The sequence below is a fragment of the Triturus cristatus genome, chromosome 6, assembly GCF_964204655.1.
Source record: "Triturus cristatus chromosome 6, aTriCri1.1, whole genome shotgun sequence".
Classification (NCBI taxonomy): domain Eukaryota; kingdom Metazoa; phylum Chordata; class Amphibia; order Caudata; family Salamandridae; genus Triturus; species Triturus cristatus.
In genome coordinates, this window is record NC_140589.1 from 1,005,270,668 (window position 1) to 1,005,292,766 (window position 22,099).

Below are 22,099 nucleotides of genomic sequence, written 5' to 3' on the forward strand. Positions count from 1 at the left end.
CCTAGACTTCTGCTGTGGTGATTGTCTTCCTGGGCGGAGCTCCGGCGCACCAACCTCTGAGGGCCCTTCTTTCAGGGACGTACTCACTATCGGCTGTTTTGACGTGGGAAGGTAAACACTGCTTGTGGCTGTCATGCGCCCCAGTTGTGTGTGGGCCGTCAGTCAGAGACTTCCTTTGTGGTGATTTCCTTCCTGATTACGGAGCTGCGGCGCGCCAACCGCTGAGGGCCGTTCTTTCAGGGACTCCCTCGGCAATGGATTCCTGCGTGTAATCCCTGCTTTGGGGCTTTTCTGTGTATTTCTCCACAGCGTTCTGTACCAGCTTGAAGTGGCTGCTGATGGAATCCAGTCCCTACTCTCACACCACTTGATTTAGGACCTTCTGTGGAAATCTGCAGCCTTGGATAAGGTTATATTGCAGCCTTAAGAGGACTTACTCAGTTATGTGAGTTTGGGGACCTAAATGACTCGCTCATACGAGATCAGTTAGTCAGATGTACAAACAAGGGCAGGGTACAAGAAAAACTTCTTGCTAAAAATCCTACTCTTAAAGATGCTGTTGCAATTGCCCAATCTATTGAGCATACTGCAAGGTGTGTGAAGGAAATGAAGGTTAAAGAAGAAGTTGTGGCATCAGTACAAGTGGAAGAGAAAAGCAGTGAAGTGCTTAAGCTATCTGACAAATGGGGCAACAAAGATGTAATAGGCTCCAATTTAAATAAGGAAGTGCATAATTTGAAATGTTTTAGATGTGGCAGTAGTAACCATCTTGCAAACTACCCATTGTGTACAGCACGCACCGTGTTGTGTAAAAAATGTAATAGGAGAGGGCACCTAGCAAGGGTGTGGAGAGATGGAATAAGCAACACAGTCAATGTGATTAGTACATGTGAAGAAGCTCAAGCTAAGTATGTGTTTCAAGTGACAGATAGTATTGCATGCACTAAACCAAACTATCCAAAGTGTGTCGTACAATTTGATAGTAAACCACTAGAAGTTTATGCAGATTCATGTTCACCTTTCATGTTGATAAATGTCAAAGATTTTGAGGAATCACTTGGGGGTTGTAAAGGAGTATTAAGGTCCCCTGATATTTCACCAGAGGGTTATACTAGAGATCCTATTCCTCTGGTTGGCATGATGAGCAGTCATATGATTTCAAAGGAAGATCTACGGTGGGGAATGTATATGTTGTCGAAAGTGGTGCTAATCTGCTAGGATGGCAACATCAGAGAGAACTGGGGATTATTTTAGATCCAAATGATGAGAATCAAGTCATTCTTGTTGATGTATCAAAGAGTGACAAACACCTTCAGAATACTTTTCCGGAACTCTTCACCGAGAAGCTGGGCAAGTTACGTGACTTCCAGCATAAAATCAAAGTCAGACAGGGTGCTAAACCGGTGGTCCACAAAACACGTCCTGTACCTCTTCGCCTTAGAGAAACGCTCAAAATGGAATTGGATAAGCTGTGTGAGATAGGGGTCATACAACCAATTGAAGCTACTGAATGGCTTGCGCCATTAGTTCTAGCGTCTAAGGGGAAGGGACAGGGTATTCGCCTGTGTGTGGACCTCCGTTCCTTAAATGAAAACATTTGGGTAAAGAGATTCCCTCTCCCCAATATAAATGAAATGTTAAGTACTATGGGTAAGGCTTGTTTTTTTTCGGTCATAGATCTGTCCAGGGCCTACCATCAGGTTGAACTGCACCCAGAGTCGAGACCTTTGACGGCATTCACGTCACCTTTTGGGGCCTATATGTTTGTAAGGATGCCGTTTGGTCTCGCATCAGCGGCCTCCGTTTTCCAAAAGATAATGCAACAAGTTCTCAAAGATGTTAAGAACACTCTCTGTTTCCAGGACGACATACTTATGTATGGGGCGACAGAGGAAGAACATGATGTTACCCTCAATACAGTGTGTCACAGACTCTCAGATGCAGGGTTAACTGTGCAGCTGGATAAATGCAAGATTAAAGTCACGTCAGTTGATTATTTGGGGCACACCATCTTCAAGGAAGGGTTTAGGCCCAAGCACAGCTTAATCCAGGCAGTCAAGGATGCCCCGCATCCATCAAACAAGGAGGAGCTGAAATCGTTCCTTGGTTTAGTGGAATATATGTCCAAGTTTGTCTGAAATTTTGCTGACCTGTGTGATGGGTTACGGGATCTGCTCAAGAAGAGCACTGCATTTGTGTGGGAGAAGAGACACAGTGAAATGGTTGAAATGATAAAACATCGCATTTTGGATTCACCAGCCCTAAGTTCATTTGATCCTAAGAGGAAAACCATTTTAACCACGGATGCATCTAGCAAAGGGTTAGGGGCAATGTTATCCCAAAAAGGTGAGGGGGAAGAAAGGGTCATAGCATTTGCATCTCGAACCTTGAGTGATTCAGAACGTGATTACTCAGTCATTGAAAGGGAGGCGTTGGCATGCTTTTGGGCTGTGCATCATTTTAAATTTTTTCTGTGGGGAACCAAATTTTCTATTCACACAGTCCACAAACCATTAACTTTCATGTTTTCACCTAAACATGCACAAAACATGTCTCCCCGGATAAGTAAGTGGGTTCTGGGCTTAGAAAATTTCTGTTTCAAAGTTGAGTACTTACCAGGCCCAGAAAATGTTATCGCTGACTTTTTATCAAGGCTACCACTCAAGGACAACCATAGTGAGGAAGTGTTAGATGTACCTATTTTGTCAACACATTTACCCTCACTAACAGATGTTGAATGGGACAAGGGCATGAAGGAAGATAAGGCTATGGATACCTTGAAAGATCTCATCATTAAAGGCTGGCCTGAGAAAGTGACAGGAGTTCCTGATAGCGTCAGAGATTTTTGGGAGGTGAGGTTTGAACTTTCTCTCATGTCTGGTCGCATACATCGGGGTGACAAAATCGTTCCACCCATGGGTTTGAGGAGTAAAATTATAGATTTAGCCCACGAAGGGCATTTGGGCAGGAGCCTCACGAAAAACAAAGTGCGAAGCTGCTTTTGGTTTCCTAAATTGGATTCCATGGTGGAACTGAAAGTTAAAGAATGTGTCAGTTGTGCGAGAAGTGACAAAAGTAAAGTGCTCCACAAAGCTCCGTTGGCTCCTGTCATGGTGCCGATGATCCTGTGGACAAAATTGCCTATGGACATCATTGGTCCTATGGAGGTTCTGGGTCCTCAGAAGAGGTTTATATTCGTTCTTGTGGATTACACCTCACATTGGGTCAACGTCAAATTTACGTCTTCCATCACGACTAACAGTCTCATTTCCTTCTTGAAGAACATTTTTGTCTATGAAGGCATCCCTGCTACCCTCGTAACGGACAATCGGGTGCAGTTTGTTTCCGAAACAATGAGAGAATTCTTGGAAGATCTTAACATAAAGCATGAAAGGACTGCACTATATTGTCCTAAGGCTAATGGGTTGTTGGAGAGGGTGAATCGCTTGGTGAAGGAACACATACAGCTAGCCATCAAAAATGGATTCAATGTTGAGGACTCACTAAGGGAATCCATATGGGCGTATCACACCACTCCCAATGTGGTTACTGGAGTATCCCCTTTTGTGTTTCTCAGAGGAAGGGAACCCAGTACAAAAATGAACCCAAGATGGTTGGGTGGGGGAAGGAGTGTTTTACCTGATTTAAACCAAAGTAAAGAGAGAGTTGAGAGACACCAACAGAAATACAAGTTGTGGTTCGATGATAAACATGGTGCAAAAAGTGTGGAGTTTGAATTGGACTCTCCAGTGTTGGTCAAAAAACCTGGTCATGTGCAGCCAGGGTCGAGCAAGTATGGTGCTCCCCTACGGGTGGACAAAGCAGGTAGAAATGTAGTCCGGTTGGAAAATGGACAAACATGGAGTAAAGATAGAGTTGTGAACACTTCTTAACCCCTTGTGTGCCCCGCCCTTTCCCCGCCCTGTGCCGGGCGTTGAATTAGCGGGCGGGGTTCATGACGAGATAGTCTCGTCATGGGCACAGCGCAACCGCGGCCCAGCACTCAAGGGGTTAAAGTAGTGTATCTGTTTATATTCCCTACATGGGGAGATGTGTTGTAATCTTAGTAAAGTATTACTCTGTTAATGGTATGTTCCACCACCCCCTCCCTTCCTAGCAATTGGTATAACCCATGGGAGTTCAACTTGGAATGTTGGATGTACTGTAGTGGTAATAGGTGAGAGCGGATGGTCAGAATAAAGAGTCTTGGACTTACCTTATTGGAGTCTGTTCATTTCTACTTTCAACAAAAGGGTTTTTCCCAGGCTGTGTCTATTTGAAAATGTTTTAGTGCCAGTGGTCCCCAGTGCACATGCTGCAGACACGACAGCTAGGAGCACAGCTTTCTGTGTTTCTCAGCTGTACTACCTACAGCTCATGTATTAAACTTGAACATTTTCAAGATAATGTATGTGCTACAGATAAGGCATTTGTGGGAAAAACTAAAACATAAACGAGATCTGCTTTTGCGCTCCACACTGAATGGCATCATGATAGGGTCGTTGATCGTTTTGCTGCGCACCCCTATGGTATATATTGTACCAGCCTCAGGTCTTCAGTCAACATACTGTTATTTCGTACGCAAGCAAGTCTTTATCTGTATAATTTGCACAAGTGCATATTTCTACACACCTAACAAAACCATTAACTTCCCATAAATCAATGACCAAGAATGAACAGCAAAATGCGCAATTGCACAATGTGTGGGAAAGGCAGGGAATGAGGAATGCCCCGGCGATGTCTCTCTGGTTCATAAGATGGTTCTCAACATTGGTTTTCCACTGACCCCTGTCGAGGCACGCACCATTGTGGACTTAAAATCACATGTGCAGTTGTAACAGGGTGGCAAAAAGTTGATTATCCTTTTTGTGTTCCAGTGGTCGAAAAATCAAACCTTTTCTTTAATGTAAAGGAAAAACAGAATTACTCGCATTAAATCGTTCCTAAGAACAGAGTAAAGGGCTCTCCTTTGCCCCACGATGATAGACAATAAAACAACCAAAATCACCATTTCAGCTGGCTCGTATGTTTCCTCAGGGTGAATTCAAGTGCTAACCAGCGTCCAGGGATTCCTTTTCCTCCAGCCTTTGACTTAAGCGAGACAGTAGTCTGTTAGTCTTTGTAAACTTTTATTACTTTTGGTTCGTCAGCTGAAATAAAAGCTATTAATAAACAAGCCATTTCCTGTTAAAAGTCTAGTATCACTGTGACAGAAACACAGTCACACAGTCATAAGGATGCTGTGATTCGTGCACAGTTCCTAAAGTCAGTGAGACTCACCATACAGAGGCTGCAAGTCTGTAACCACAAATGTGCGTAGACTCGCAAACCTTGGGACTCCGTAATGAATTCATTTGCAAACTATTCTAAAATCAACATTATTTATAAAGACTTCTTAACAGCAGACAGATTTGTTTGGGCAGTTCTTAATTTTGAACCTTTTTTTTACTTGCATTTTCCTTGGTTGAAATACTTATGGTTTGAATGAAGTGTCTCACAATACCAAAAATATACAAGACAGTAGTATACAAGGAAAAATAATTTTCCTTATTTCGAGATTTTATTGTGTTGAACAATTCTTTCTCAGACTTTGGGGTCAGACTTGAAGAGTGGATTCCTTAGTGGCTGTGAGTAGGTTACAGTACATAAGGATTATTATTATTACTTTCATGAAATCCTAGACATTCATGGTAGTCTTTTCAGTGGTTTATGGGGGACGTGGGGACAGTGCATAAATTCACTCCAATTTGCATTGGGTTCCTAAGCACCCTTTCACAGTGTTTGGTGGAGAGGGTGTTTGATATAGTACACCCTGCATGGCAGGCATTGGTTGAGATGTGTTCTGTTCAAAGTTATGATTCAAAGAGAGTGCTGCACTACCAAGAAACCAGGGCAGATATCATTGGAAATGCACCAGGAGAGGCAGGGGAACAACCACAGTATACACTAATAAGTAACCAGGCTATTTGCGGTTTGGGATCCACCAACAAACGGCCAAGGTCTAACCACAGAAAGAAGTTACAAATCAAGGAGGTAAAGTTGCAGCTGGTGCAGCAGCAGCGTCCCTGTTTCTACTACTGGAAATCAGGTGTTGTAGTTCCACAGCAGCCTTGGCCACAGCCAGATTTGAAAGTTGACCAGGGGGCTGTTTTGGTCCAGTTGGATAGGTCCCTGATGGACTTTTGCATGGGACTGTCTGACAGATGGTAGCAAACAGGTGAAGCCATGGTGGAGTTTGTTATGAACTTTGAGCCCCGGCAGCAGGTTGGCAGATGAAGCTGGTCAGTCCAATTTTTTCTGACCAGCCATTAGTGTACAATGATGCTAAGGGAATTGATGAGCATGTGTGCTTGGGATATAGATGGTTGGTTCATAGATTCTGCACTTCGTTCAAGCTTGATCTTTTGATTGCCTGGGACTTTGTTGTGATGGTTTATTAGATCTGGCAACACCCTTTTCTATCGATTCCCCATATGCTTCCCCATATTGGATCTTTTGAAGGCTCTATGGAAAGAGGAATTTGCCAAGATGTTCCCAAGCAGGTTAGGCCTAGACCAAGAAAATGAATGCTTCATTTTCTTTTAACCCACCACTTATGTGAATGCTGTCAATAATGGCATATATGTTATTTCATAGTCTAATCTTCGGGATGGACCTTTCAAAGACATATGGATTTCTTGTGCTAGTGTGTGAGGAAGCTGTGGGGTTTCCCATTGTGCATGTTGAGTGCCATCATGATGAACAGATTTAAATCTTAGAGAAAAGGAAGAAGTGTTACAAATGCTTTACACTTTTTAAAATACAAAAGCATTATATATATATATATATTATCTACTGGCGGTCGCCAGTAGATAGTTATAGTTACAACCTAGTTTCCATAGGAAATCTCAAAATTCTATTTTGAATAACTTTGGCGCCGGTTGACGAATTCTCGTGAAATTTTCAAAACAAATGGGGCGCTCCGTTCAGCTCCTACCCTGAAAGTCTCGGGGTGATTCGTCAAGCGGGGGCCAAGAAAAAAGGGGGTGTCCGAAAACGCGTTTTCCCCATGCATTTTTCCATAGGACCTTTAGTCGAAGGTACAGCCCGAACGGCTCAACAGAATTACGTGAAATTTGGCAGAGAGGTAGCCATAAGGTCAAGGAAGTGCCTTTTGAAGGTCTCGTGTAAATCTGTTCAGTATTTCCTGAGAAAATAGCATTTAAAAGCATATAAATATCTATACCCGTGCACCGTGCGCGCACTATGCGCGCACCCTGCCGTGCGCGAGCGCAATTCTGATTGGTTGTTAGATGTCGGTAAACATTCGAATCGGTCGAAACCAGGAAGTGTCGGCCGCCATTTTGTCTCTCGCAGTCTGAGTGGGTGAAAAACAAAGGTGGAGAACGTGAAAAGGGGGCAGGGTGGACAGTTCCTGACACCCTAGCCTTTGTCAGGGGGTCCCAGAAGGACCCCCAAGGGCAAAAAAAAGATTTTATTTTTTTTTCGAAAAATCGCGGAGTGCGCGCACTGTGCGCGCACGCTGAAAAAACACGCGTAAAAAAATGTTTACAAATTTTTAACGGAAAATTAAGCGAGGTTCGCGCACCGTGCGCGCACGCTAAAAATCCCATATAAAAAATACATACATAAATTAGCATTTAAAAAACCTTTGAAATTCACTGAAAAAACCATAGGTTTCACACATGTTATAGTTACGAATTAGCATTTAAAAAACCTTGCAAATTCACTTAAAAAACCATAGGTTTCACACATGTTATAGTTAGCTGGACATTTCACTCGTAAAAAACCAATGAAATTCCCCCGTTATAGTTAGTGCAGGCAACTATAACTCACGCGACCGCAATCCTCTGCTGATGACGTCAGATATTACATCACTGATGACATATGTGTCTTTCTGAAAAATCAATATTTGTAATATATGTATAGCTAAAGATTAATGGAAGAAGACATGGGTAAATAAGTGTCTAAATACAGTGATGTAATATGTGACGTCATCAGCAGAGGATTGCGGTCGAGTGAAAGGTCCAGCTAACTATAACATGTGTGAAACCTATGGTTTTTTAAGTGAATATATATATACATATATGTGTGTGTGTGTGTATGTGTGTGTGTATATATATATATATATATATATATATATATAAACTTTTGTGATGTTATTTTGAACTTTGACTAGAGAGCTAGTATTCACGAGAACATAATAGTTAGTATCACATGTGCAGTGAACCACAGTAAAATGTTCAAATACTTCTCTGTGCTTGTGTTGCCAGGTGTCATCGAGCGGTGGGAGTTGATCCAGGCCCAGGCACTTAGTAAAGAGCTGCGCATGAAGCAAAACCTCCAGCAGTGGCAGCAGTTCATTTCAGACCTGAACAACATATGGGAATGGCTGGGAGAGAGAGAAGAGGAGTTGGAGCAGCTGCGCCAGCTGGACGTCAGCACAGATATACAAACCATTGAACTCAGAATCAAAAAGCTGAAGGTTGGCCCTACCTCTGGATTTTGGCGGCACAGTGTGTGACTGAGGCCTTGATGCTGCTTGCTTCATTTCCTTTCATCGTAACTGTACTGATAACAACTCAGCAGTTGTTGCTCATATTGGTTCTCCCCCTTACTTTTTTACAATTTTGATATCACTTTTAATGTCTTCATTAATAGAGGCGGCATTACAACACTTACAAAACCAGTCAACTGTTACAATGCAAACAAATTCACCAAACCCTGCCTTCCCAGCACACTCAGCCCCAGCCCGGGATTTTGAGGTTGCATTTTGTAGCTTTTAGAGCACAGTAGGTGCATAGTAATTCTTTCAGTATGCTGTAAATGAAACTCTTTCTAGTGACTCTTCCGCAACATAAGTCATTGCCACTGAATTAATCTACTGAAATTTGACAGCAAATAGAAAAAAACATTTCTTTCCAGTCATAACTTCACTGCCTATGTCAGTTGGAAGGAACTTGATTTACACATTTCTTCTTTTTAATATGTCTATTAAATGGGATTGTCTTTTTCATCTGAAGTGTGCGTATTGCATGACTAGTGAAAAGTGCCAGAGAACAATTTGAAGTTCTCTTTGCCCTCTGCCCAAATATGCATGTATGCGTAGTTTCATTTACTATGGCAGTGTTTTGTCACTGTGTTGCCCTAAGTTAGCAGGGTATGCCCAGACGTCGGTCTCTTGCGCTTTTTGCCACTGGATTCAAGCCATCCTGGGTGATGAAGGATGTTACCCGCAAACCGGTCCCAGTTGCTTGTTTCCAGTTCAGGGAAGACTTGGCTTGGCAGTTCGGGCTGGACTGTTCCCATGATGCACAGGGTTAAGACTGATTTGCATATAGCTGGGTCTGAACTGAGGTGGCGAAGTGAGCTAAAGAACGATGATGGATTCAACCCAGATCTGTGACTGGGGGGTGAGTGTATGAAAAGTTTCAGTGCTCCGTCCATCATCTCTTTGTGTTTGCTTTGCTCTCCCAAATTTGGCAGGGTATGCCCAGACATGGGTACCTTGCTCACTTTGCCACTGGTTTCAAGCTAGCCTGGCTGATGAGGGGTGTTAAACCGAAATCGGTCCCAGGATGCTTGTTTCCGGGTTCAGGGAAGACGTGGTTTGGCAGTTCGGGCTGGACTGTTTCCATGAGGCATAGGGCAAGACTGATTTGCATATAGCTGGGTCTGAATTGAGGTGGCAAAGTGAGCTAAGAATGATGATGAATTAAACCCAGATCTGTGACTGGGGGTGAGTGTCTGAAAAGTTTCAACGCTCCGTCTATCATTTCTTTGTGTTTGCTTTGCTCACCCTAAGTTGGCAGGGTATGCCCAGGCGTGGTTCCCTTGCTCACTTTGCCACTAGATTCAAGCTAGCCTGGCTGATGAGGGTTGTTACCCCGAAACCGGTCCCGGGATGCTTGTTTCCGGTTCAGGGAAGACCTGGCTTTGCAGTTCAGGCTGGACTGTCCCCATGAGGCACAGGGTGAGGACTGATTTGCATATAGCTGGGCCTGAACTGAGGTGGCGAAGTGAGCTAGAGAACGATGATGGATTCTACCCAGATCTGTGACTGGGGATGGGGTGGGGGGGGGGGGGGGGGGAGAGTGTCTGAAAAGTGTCAGCACTCCGACCATCATCTACTTTTGTTTGTTTTGGTTCGCCCTAAGTTGGCAGGGCATGCCCAGACGTGGGTCCCTTGCTCACTTTGCCCCTGGATTCAAGCTAGCCTGGCTGATGAAGGGTTTTACCCCGAAACTAGCCTCAGGATGCTTGTTTCTTGTTCAGGGAAGACCTGGATTAGCAGTTTAGGCTGGACTGTTCCCATGAGGCACATGGTCAAGACTGATTTGCATATAGCTGGGTTTGAATTGAGGTGGCGTGATGAGCTAAAGAATGATGATGAATTCAACCCAGATCTGTGACTGGGGGTGAGTGTCTGAAAAGTTTCAGCACTCCGTCCATCAGCTCCTTGTTTATGCACTGTGTAGTGATGCATCTTATCTGGTGAAACTGTAGTGCTGTTTAGCTACCACTTAATTCCACATGGAGAGGTTCATTGTGTGACTCTCATACTAAACTTGGGAAGATTCACAGCAAATAAAAAAAAAATTACTACATTGCATGTTGCCTCTCGGGTAGGCTAATGCATAAGTGAACAGATCAGAATCCCCCTCACTCACGCTCCACAAGTGTGTGGGGGACAATACCTGCACAACAGTGCAAATGTCATACCCATTAAAGAGTTTAAAATGACCATCAATTCACACATTGCGTACATTTTCATGGGCCTTGATTGAACATTTATGTTTTTTCATCTCTTGAGTATAATTAATTATATTCTCCTCTTTACTTCTTTACTCCTAGGAGCTACAGAAAGCAATTGATAACCGAAAAGCCATTATTCTGTCCATTAACTTGTGTAGCTCAGCCTTCACCCAGTCTGATACTGCTGAAAGTAGAGAACTCCAGGAGCGCCTGAACCAGATGAACAAGCGCTGGGAACATGTGTGCAGCATGATTGAAGAGTGGCGTGGATTGCTTCAAGATGCCCTCATGCAGTGTCAGGTAAGTGATCACGTGGCATCATTACTTCCATAAAATTCATAGGCTATTTTTCCTTTATTCTGTATTTTTTCAAAGTTAATCCCAGGGCATTTTAAGTAGATCCCCAGGCATTTGAAGCTCAGAGAGGGACTTTTACGTTTATTACATTACATTTCTAGGTATCGTTCTTTGCTTACCTTGATGTTTTTGTACATTTTACTATTACACATGTTCAGTTTTTCCACTTAGGTTCAAAGTAAATGCAAATGCCATTTTACATAGCTTAACTGGCCAGCATTTAACTATTTCGTAAACCTAAACACTAAAAAAGTGGCATATAAGGGAACTGGGCACAGAAATTAGTTGATTTCCTAGCACAGCCTAAGGCATTTATTTAAGCGGCTGCAGTCTAGAATTCTGTTCTCATATATCTGAAAGAGACATGTTAGTGATAGATTCCTTACCTTAGAATATACCCAGGCGTCAGACTGGATCTGGAAAGTTTTCGTCAGCAGTACCCCTGCGGGTCGGTAGGCGCCGTCGTACGGCTCCGCGTACGTCGCTGGTGTCGTAGTCGCCGAGATGACGTCGGAGCTACTTAGATGCGCCCACGTGCGCTGACGTCAGTTCTTTCTTTATCCGCGCCAGCAGCGCAGATCCGAGAGAGAGCGGTACCCCTAGTTAAAAGTTTTAACTTGGTTTCTGAGAACTTGTTTCTCTTGTTTTTTCGATTACTCGACTCCTGGTGCAGTAGGGATATCCGGGTTTAAGTCCTGTAGGCCCTGCCGTCGGAACATGTCGGTAGCGGACTCGCACGACGTGTGTCTCTTTTGCTTGGGGCACACCCAAGACCCCGAGGCGTGCCCCAATTGTCGGGCCATGGTGCCGAAAGCTTTGCGGGAGCGTTCCCGAAAGTTGTTGGAGGTCGGGCAATCTGTTCCACGTCGATCGAGGTCCCGCTCCCATGGGAGGTCAAGGGACCGGTCGCGGAGCCATCACCATCACTCGTCGGAATCGGGGACAGGTAAATCACGGCGCCATAAAAAGTCAAAGAAGCGACGATGCTCTTCCTCTACCCCTCACTGTTCGCGGGACGCGGTGGAGGGGGCGGGTGGCAACTCCCCCACGGCTCCGATGCAGCCTTTGTGGTTGCCTGTGGCCTACCCGCCCTTTCCAGACCTGCCCGCGACTTCGGACGAGGTACAGGCCTTCGCGTCCGCCTTGCGCTGTCTGTTTGACCCATCGGGTCCCTCCGCAGCACCTTCGGGCCCCGTGGACCCGTTGGGCGGATCTGCCCCCGTGCCGCCGCCTTTGGCCTCAGCTACGCCGGCACCATACCCTGCGGCGCCACCAGATCTGGCCTTGGCGCCGCCTCCAGATCCGGCCTCGGCGCAGCGCGGCCACTGACGCCGGACGGCGCCGAACCAGGATTGGTCTCTCACCCCCCCCCGATTCCATTTCTTGGTAGGGTGTTTGTCCCATTTCCCGGGGCACCTCGTCCTTACCAGCCTCTTCAACAACCGGTGGATGAAGGGGAGTAGTGGGAGGGGTCTGAAGAACCTCTCGCAGCTCAATGCGAGGATGAGCCTGAATGGGAAGGCGACATGGAGGGTCCAGTGGATCTGGATTGCTCTCCACACCCTGGTACACTGTCCCCTTCTTCCGTGGCTACGGAGGAGGTTGGGACTTTTTCAGTGGTGTTGTGTAGGGCGGCTGAGGCTCTTAACCTCGAGCTCCCTTCTGTGCTTATCGGGACCAATTCCTGACCGAGGTGCTGCAGCCAGCATCCTCCTCCGTTGTGCCGCTGCCGCCCTTCAACGATGCACTTACTGACATCCTGTTGAGCACCTGGAACAAACCTAACACAGGTGTTCCTGTAGATAAGGCTGAGGCACGCCGCCATCGCCCGGTGCCGGGGGACCCCAGCTTTCTCACACAGCACCCGACGCCTCAGAGTCTGGTTGTCCAGGATTCTGCCTCGCTGAGTGCATTCCCTTCTGCTCCTCCGGACAAGGAATCTAAGAAACTGGAGCAGCTTGGGAAAAAGATTTTCCCTTCTGCCAGTTCTGAGTTGCGAACGGTGAATACTGCGTGCCTGTTGGGCCGCTATTCACATGCTGTGTGGGACACCGTGGCACAGGTGCTGCCTCAGTGCCCGGTGGAAGCTCGGGCAGTGCTCTCCCAGGCCACTACCGAAGGGAGAGATGCTGCTAAAGTTACTATCTGTTGTGGGCTTGACACGGCCGATTCCCTCGGCAGGGCACTTTCCACAACGGTGGCGCTCCGCCGTTACGCTTGGCTCAGAACTACTGGCTTCTCCGGGGATGTCCAGAACACTTTGTTGGACATGCCCTTTGATGGCATACGCTTCTTTGGTGACAAGGCGGATCGCACCCTGGAACGCTTTAAGGAGTCTCGGGCTATGGCCCAGTCCTTGGGTCTCGCCACCATGCGTACTCCCTCGCGGTCCCGCTTTTCGCTCCTTTCGAGGTCATGGTCGAGGCGCCCAAGCGCGTTCCTTTCAGACCCACAGGCCTGCGCAGCCGCAGTCTCAGCGCAGCCGCGGACGTGGGACCCGCCGTGGTGGGTCCCGAGGACAGCGGGCGGGTCACTCCACCACCGCCCCTGCTGCTGCCGCCTCAAAACCTTCCTAGTCCGGTGTTTAAGGCCCACCAGACACCAGTGGGTGGCAGGATTTGCCATCACCTTCCCCACTGGCGCACCATCACCTCAGACAGGTGGGTTCCACAAATAGTCCGAAGGGGCTACTCCCTCCTCTTCGAGTCTACCTCTCCAGTCATGCCACCTCAGTACCACCGCATGTCGGGGGATCACTTGTCACTTCTCCAGCAGGAAGTTGCGGCCCTCTTGGCCAAGAGGGCCATCGAGCACGTTCCGACGCCAGAAGTAGGTTGTGGTTGTTATTCCCACTACTTCTTGGTTCCAAAGAAGGACAAGGGCCTGCGTCCTATCTTAGACCTCCGGAATGTCAATTGCTTCCTCCGGAAGGAGAAGTTCAAGATGCTCACGCTTGCTCAGGTCTTGTCTGCCCTAGACCCGCAAGACTGGCTGGTAGCATTGGACTTGCAGGATGCTTATTTTCATATCCCCATCTGCAGGCCCACCGGCGTTACCTAGGGTTCACGGTAGGCCAAGAGCACTTTCAGTTCACCGTGCTCCCTTTCGGTCTTACCAGCGCCCCTCGGGTGTTCACGAAAGTGATGGCGGTGGTCGCAGCTCATCTGCGCAGATCAGGGGTTTCAGCCTTCCCCTATCTCGACGACTGACTGTTGAAGGCGGGCTCGCCCCAGGCAGTCGTCTCCCACCTCCAGACTACGGCCGACCTCCTGCATTTGCTGGGGTTTTCAATCAACGTGCCGAAGTCGCACCTGATTCCCTCTCAGAAGCTCCTCTTCATCGGAGCGGTTCTGGATACGGCACAGTTTCGGGTTTATCCTCCCGAACAGGGAGTCCGGGACATTCGGGCTATGATTCCGATCTTTCGGCCCTGGTCCTGGGTTTCGGTCAGGAAGACCCCCAGGCTGCTGGGCCTCATGGCCTCCTGCATCCTGCTGATCTATCATGCCAGATGGCATATGCGGGCTCTGCAGTGGGACCTGAAGTTCCAGTGGACGCAGCATCGGGGAAAACCTGTCTGACTACGTCCAGATCTCGGAGGGCACTGCCCAGGACTTGCAGTGGTGGCTCACGGACCAGTGTTGGGTCAGCGGCAGGTCCCTCTCCCTTCCCCAACCGGAGCACACAGTAGTGACAGACGCGTCCCTCCTGGGATGGGGCGGCCACATGGGAGAGGCGGAGATCAGAGGCTTCTGGTCTCCGGCGGAGTCCAAGCTCCATATCGACCTTTTGGAGCTCAGGGCGATCCTTCTTGTACTGAAAGCATTCCTTCCTTCTGTCAAGGGGAGAGTAGTGCAGGTGTTCACAGACAACACCACCGCCATGTGGTACTGCAAGAAGCAGGGCGGGGTGGGGTCGTGGACCCTATGTCAGGAGACTCTACGTCTCTGGACGTGGCTGGAACGTCGAGGCATTTCCTTGGTGGTTCAACACCTGGCAGGTACCCTGAACACCAGGGAGGACAATCTCAGCCGCAGGTGCATGTTGGATCACGAATGGCGTCTTCCCTCAGAGGTGGCACAAGGTCGCTTTCAGCACTGGGGAGAACCTTGATTAGATCTATTTGCCACCGAAGAGAATGCGCAATGTCAGCAGTTCTGCGCGTTTGAATTTCCAAGGCGGCACTCACTCGGAGACGCTTTTCGTCGCAAGTGGAGTTGCGGTCTGTTGTACGCCTTTCCGCCTATACCACTTCTGCCCAGAGTGCTGAAGAAGATCAGACGCGACCGGGCCCAAGTCATTCTTGTGGCACCGGACTGGGCTCGAAGTGTTTGGTATCCCGAGCTACTCAGTATGAGCGTGGTTCCCCCGATCTAACTGCCTCTTCGGGAGGATCTCCTGTCGCAGCAACTGGGGACGGTCCTCCACCCGAAACTGTCCCGCCTCCACCTCCTTGCGTGGAGATTGAGCGGCGACAGCAGATTCTATTTGACTTGCCTCCTGAAGTCTGTAATGTGATTCCTTGCAGCCAGGCGTCCCTCCACTAAAACGGTATACGCCTGTTAGTGGAAACAATTTGTGGCATGGTGCACAGCGAAAGCTGTAGATCCTCTTGCTGCCCCTCTTTCTGAGGTCCTATTGTTCCTTCTCTCTTTGGCCCAGCAGGGCTCTGCTCTGGGCACTATCAAGGGCTACCTTTCTGCTCTTTCCGCCTTCCTTAGGCTGCCTGATCAGCCCTCTCTTTTCAAGTCCCCGGTTGTCAATATATTTCTCAAAGGCATTACTCACCATTTCTCTCCTATTCCTTTTGTGATGCCTCAATGGGACTTGAACCTGGTTCTCACATACTTGATGTGCGCTCCCATTGAGCCTCTTCATAACTGTCCTTTGCGGTTATTAACTTTGAAAACTGTCTTCCTGGTTGCCATCACCTCCGCTCGGCAGGTGAGTGAGCTCTAAGCTCTTTCCTGTAAACCTCCTTTCCTGGCGATTCATCCGGACAAGGTTGTGCTTCGACCACGTTCCTCCTTTCGACCAAAACTAGTCTCTGCCTTTCATCTCGGCCAAACTGTCACGCTGCCCACTTTCTTTCTGCCTCCGCACCCTTCAAAAGAAGGGGAGAAGCTCCACCGCCTGGACCCAAAACGTGCGCTTTAATTGTATCTCAACTGCACACAACAGTTCCGGGTGGATGACCAGCTCTTTGTTGGTTATGTGGGCGCCAAGAAAGGCCGGGCTGTGCACAAGCGAACTATTTCCCGATGGGTTGTCTTGTGCATTAAAGCCTGTTACTCTCTAGCTAAAAAAGAACCTCCGGTTGGGCTACGTGCCCATTCTACCAGGGCAACAGCAGCTACTACAGCATTGGGACGCGGTGTACGCCTGCAAGACATCTGTCAGGCAGCCACTTGGGCCTCGTTGCATACTTTCACTAAGCACTATTGCCTTGACAGTCAGGTCTGGAGAGACTGCTTCTTTGGCCGTTCGGTTCTCTGTGACTTTCTGGTGTAATCTCACTTCGCAGATCCACCACCGGGGTTGGTATTGCTTGGGTATGTATTCTAGGGTAAGGAATCTATCACTAACATGTCTCTTTCAGATGCACAAGTTACTTACTTGTGTAGCGATATATCTGTAAGAGACATTAGTTAGTGATAGATTCCTTACCGCTCGCCCATCCTCCCCGTTCTGCGAACTGTTCTCTAGGGTTCAGGTCATCCCTTTCAGGGCCCTAGTTCTATTGCACCAGTAGTCGGTCTCTGGCATGGCTCTGTGCTCCTGGCACGGAAAAGTTGTGTACAGAACTGACGTCAGCGCGCGTGGGCGCGTCTAAGCAGCTCCGATGACGTAATCTCAGCGGCTACGACGCCAGCGACGTACGAGGAGCCGTACGACGATGCCTACCGACACGCAGGGGTACTGCTGACGAAAACTTTCCAGATCTAGTCTGACGCCTGTAACTTGTGCTTTAAAACTCCTCAACATAATCACCATACTACATATTAGTGCCCACAACTGTAATTTTCTGCCTTAATCTCGGAGAAAGTCATTTTCTGAGGTTTTTAAAACTATATTTGCTCAAGATGTGCTGCCTATAAAACCCTTTGATGTAAATGGTTTAATCTTCCCTACAAGACCAAGTGGCAAGTGTCTGTAGACAGATATATAATAATCTAAAAATCAGTGTATCTTAATTATGCAGTCTGTATCTTCTATTAGTGAGAATGTGTGTTAATCGTTTGACTTCTGCCAAGAAAAATTATAGGCCAAACATAAATCTACACCAAGATTTAAAGAAAATGTAATGCCATTTTTCTGTGTCTATGAAAGTCTCCCAGATGAGACCTTCCACATACTAATGTCTACTTTAAATATGCATATTCACTTGTATTTCATTTTACTTTTGTATTTCCTTCTAAAAATACTTGGAACTGCTGTTAATTGCCCTGCAGGTTAATGTCCGCGATCTGTGAAATTATGCTCTTCCTTAAACTTATGGCGCTTGAAAATGAGTAGATGTTTGTTTTGGAAGTTCCTCACGCTCTTCTGTGCAATATATAGGATTTCCATGAGATGAGCCATGGGCTTCTGCTGTGGTTGGAGAACATTGACAGGAGAAAGAACGAGATGCTGCCCATCAACGCCGGCCTCGACTCGGATACACTTCAAGACCATCACAAACTGTTCATGGTACATTTACTTTCTCTATATAAGGCCATGTGGAACAGCCAGAAAATGTGTTGAAATTATTGGTCCGAATGTAATAGAAGTTATTCTTGTGCAGTCGCTTCTGGATGCAGAGGCTAGCCTCAACTCATGATAGCAGCACAGCTTAAATTCTGAGGATGGGCCTGAACTTCCATTTTGCAGGACTAAGCATTAAATGAATTGGCAGGCATCACAGAGATCACAAATGACGCGCGTAGCTTGCACTTTCAATTTGACTTTGCTATAAGCTAAAGCCAACAGTTGCTTGCATTTCTTGGGTGAATAAAGCAACAATTAAAGTATGTTGAGGGAGATGACATCCACTGGCACGGACCTTCTTAACCAAAAGTTGTTTAACTGAGAATCAGTACCCATCTGGGTGTATCCACAGATCTGCACCCCCTTGTGTCCGTCATGAATGTTTTGTTTTCACATTGCACACTCATCCTTTTTTTGTACATGTACAAGTCATAGTTGCTGTATTCTTGGAATTTCCTTGCAGAGGTATATACAGTATGTAGACATGGTTATGTAGAAAAATCTATGTTTCAGATTACCTGCAAAATTATTTTTTGGGGTCAGCGATTGGAGAGTGAAATCCATAGTCCATCCCCTGTTTTTTTTGCAACTTTTTCATGGCGCAAATATTCCAACATATTTCTGGGCAACTGTTCAGTTTCACACATGCATTTCGGGTTGCCATTCCTGTAGAAAAAGCTCTCCAGCATTAGGATTTCCCTCCTCATGTGCATCATTTAACATAATGTACCTAGGTTTCAGGGTTGTCTTTGGTGGTTCTCGTGCTACCCTGTATTACTGTTTTCAGTTATAAATATGTTTGTTTTTCTCACCTAAAATAAGAGACAAGCAGTACAAGAACCTCTGGTTCCTTGGAAGGCTTAGTGCCCCATTATAATGGCCAGTTAATGTTGTTGTTGCACTGGCAACAGTTGACTTCTTCTTGCCAGAAAACGTGGAGGTTGCTCAAGCCTGCATGCCTCTAGCTTTCCCTGCTCTGCATACTGGCAGCTCGGACTAGGGTACTTGCTATCGCACCCTCCTTGACTCTGAAAAGTCAAGGAGTAGGGGTCAGTGCATTCTTCTATATGTTGTTAAATTAGTGAACTTAATATCTTGTAATATCTTATAGAAAATCTAAGTATGAGGAAAAAAGTTGAGGTTTTTTTCATGATTAGCACAGTCACATTCTGTTTGAGGTGACAAGTTCTCAGGGGAACATGTTCATTTTCGCTGTGAGGACCACTTTTTACAGAATGTGCTTCTGTATACTAGAATTAATCTTTATGGAGATGAGTGGTGGTACCAAAATGTGAGTAGAACACTTAACCCATGCAGACAATATATTTTCTTACTGCTATTTGACTTTATCCATGCTTAACAAGCTTAATGTTATGGAAAAACTTTCTAAATTAGTATTGTGTTTTTCAGTGTGAATCTTAATGTGAATGCTGTGGTTCCCTAATCAGCACCGTCTTACTTGTTGCTTGGGTGTTTTTATCAGATAATCAAGTACCAGGACATGCTCTTTGTTTCTGTAATTTGTTATACGTTAATATTGTTCTTTCTGCCAAAATCTCACTTCATTCTTTGCTACAGCAAATCAAACGAGAGCTACTGGAGTCTCAGCTAAAGGTGGCATCTTTGCAAGACATGTCATGCCAACTTCTGGTGAACGCTGAAGGCAAGGACTGCCTCGAAGCCAAAGAGAAGGTGCACGTTATTGGCAATCGCCTCAAAGTGCTCCTGAAAGAGGTCACCCATCACATTCGCGACCTTGAAAAAATCTTAGATATTTCTAGTAATCAGCTGGTAAGTCAATCCTTGGTCACCAGCATCTAAGCTGACCTCCCGCTTTCACTGAGGAAGATATGCCCTCTTCCTCTCATTTCCAGTAACATAAATACACATACTCTGTTCGAGCAACAAGGACTCCTTCCATCACTGTCAACAATATGTGCATATCAATTGCACTTAATTCTGCGAATCCACACTATTGTCTTACGGACCCTTTATACTGTTTTTTTTATTTCTCTTTTTTGGCTTTTTCTCTCTCTTTTCACGTTCTTTTCTCCCAGGCTCTATCTTTTCATTGCTAAGTAACCTTATCCCTCAGTTTCCTTTCTCTCTAATGTTTGCATGCAATTCATAGAAATACAGCATCTGAAACGGTTGTATGTCAGAAAGTCAATAACAATATATCGCCTGATATAAATATTGCGGTCCAAATATAATTTACAAAATATTGCTTCATTTTGCTTAGTTATTCTATTATTAACTCTAATGGGGCAATATCTTTGTGTACAATATTTAGGTCACGGTATTCTTTCTTGTACCTTACCCTCAAAAGCCACAAGAGTAAGGAGCAGAAGAGAAAGCATCACATAATGGCACGTGCTTTTACATATATTTCACTAGGATTCTGCCACTTTTTTCCCATTAAATTTCCCATCTTTTCGAATGAAGCAACACAGAATCAAAATAGGTTCTTTACTGTGAGCCTATAGTCGTTTTATTACAACCTTGATATCACAAAGCGGCATTAAAGATAAAGATGGGACTCAAGACTTCAAAACCACTCTTTAAGGAAATGTTGCCAGTTATTTTTCAGTTTTATCCCCCAACTATTTTAAATTATGGGCTATTAAAAAGCATGTGTGATAATAATCCAGTTGGATTCTTGCAGTCTTTGATAGTGGATGATATTAGATTGACTGAGAGCAGAGGTTTCTCTTAATTGGAAGTTTTGAGACCATATGGAAGACCACTCACTCTATTTGGTCAGTGCTCAAACGAAGGGCCTATAGCCATTTTTTTCTGTGATCATGATGATAAGAGAGCTGTTTCGCTGTAGGATTTTATGGATTTTGGAAATTATATGTTCGAGGCATATGAGCTGCAGATTGTACACTTAGCATAGATCGCCATCTGGTGTTGGGCCCGGATGTTTGCAGTTTGTTTTTGTTCTTTGGACAGTCTTTGGAAGTCACGAGTTCGGTGACTCCTCCTTCGGTCCGTACTGCGCATGGGCTTCGGCTCCATCCTCAGATTGTTTTTTTCCGCCATCGGGCTCGGATGTGATACTTCGTGCTCCGGCTTCGAACTTCTACGGTTCCAGCCTCGACGGAAAATCCTCGTTTCTTCGAGTTTTCTTCATCATCATCTTCATCCCTCGAAGCGGCACTTTTCTCCATCCCGTACATCGGCACCGGCCTTCGGGCCCTCCTCGACTCCGGTCCCAGCCGATGGAAAGGACTCCGTTCAAAAAGTGCCCAAAATGTGGGTCTAAATTTCCCCACACCGACCTCCATCAGGTGTGTAACCTTTGCCTCTCTCCAGAACACGAGGCTAGAGACTGCCCCGCCTGTAAGTCTTTTCGATCAAAAAAGACCATCCGGGATCGAAGAGCTCGACGCACCATGGCGCACTCATCGTCCGCAGCTCCACCGGACATCTTCGGAGACGACGCCGAAGCTTCGGGACAACTACACACCGAGCAGGAGGACGACGTCGTCAGCGCTTCCGAGGCCGACGACTCCGACGTGGAGGACATCACACCGGCGCAGCGGGTCGTGAGTACTGTACCCCCTCCCACCCCCGCGCCCAAAACCAAAGAGACTCCGGTTACACCCTCGCCTGCAGGCCTGGGCAAAACCAAGCACACAGCTTCTATCACCCCACCTTCGGGCCCGGTGTCGAAGCCTCAAAAGTCTCACGGCAGCTCGGGCTCGAGCCAGCCGACGCCTGGTGCCGAAAAACACCATCCGGCACCGAAGAAAGTGATACCCAGCTCGACTCCGAAGCCACCGGTGCCGAAGCCTGGACTCTCGGTGCCGACCAAACACAAACACAAATCTGTCGGCACCTACGCTCCGGCGCCGAAAACTCCTTCGACGCCGAAAAAAACGGAGGCTCCCAAAAAGCATGGCACACAGAAACCATCGAAGCCCTCGGCTCCGAAACCATCGGTGCCAGCGGACGATTCGGCGCCACTGGACCTCTTTACACCAGACCCTTTGCAAAAGACTCTATCTAAAGATCCAAAGACTGGGCTATTGACTTTAATTGTCAAAAAAAGACGTCTTGACACACCGGCTCCTCCTCCACCACCCAAGCGGAAGGACTCTGCTACTTCTCCTCTCAGAGTACCCTCCCCATTACCTCCTCCTCCGCCTCCTCCACTTCCTCCACCCCCTCCCCCTCCCAGGTCTCCGCCACCCTTACCTTATCACTCCCCGACCCCGTCCCCAGATCCGGATTT

General features: G+C 46.7%; 1 protein-coding gene across 2 annotated transcripts in view; it reads left to right on the plus strand.

The window, feature by feature from the left end:
• SYNE1 (spectrin repeat containing nuclear envelope protein 1) overlaps window positions 1-22,099 on the plus strand; it is a 1,959,630-nt gene that overhangs the window by 1,879,850 nt on the left and 57,681 nt on the right. For both annotated transcript variants that reach the window (XM_085611789.1, XM_085611790.1), the window contains 4 exons: window positions 8,274-8,485; window positions 10,855-11,055; window positions 17,674-17,802; window positions 19,438-19,650. In XM_085611789.1, coding sequence (XP_085467915.1) covers window positions 8,274-8,485; window positions 10,855-11,055; window positions 17,674-17,802; window positions 19,438-19,650 — 755 coding nt within the window. The remainder of the gene's footprint in view (window positions 1-8,273; window positions 8,486-10,854; window positions 11,056-17,673; window positions 17,803-19,437; window positions 19,651-22,099) is intronic.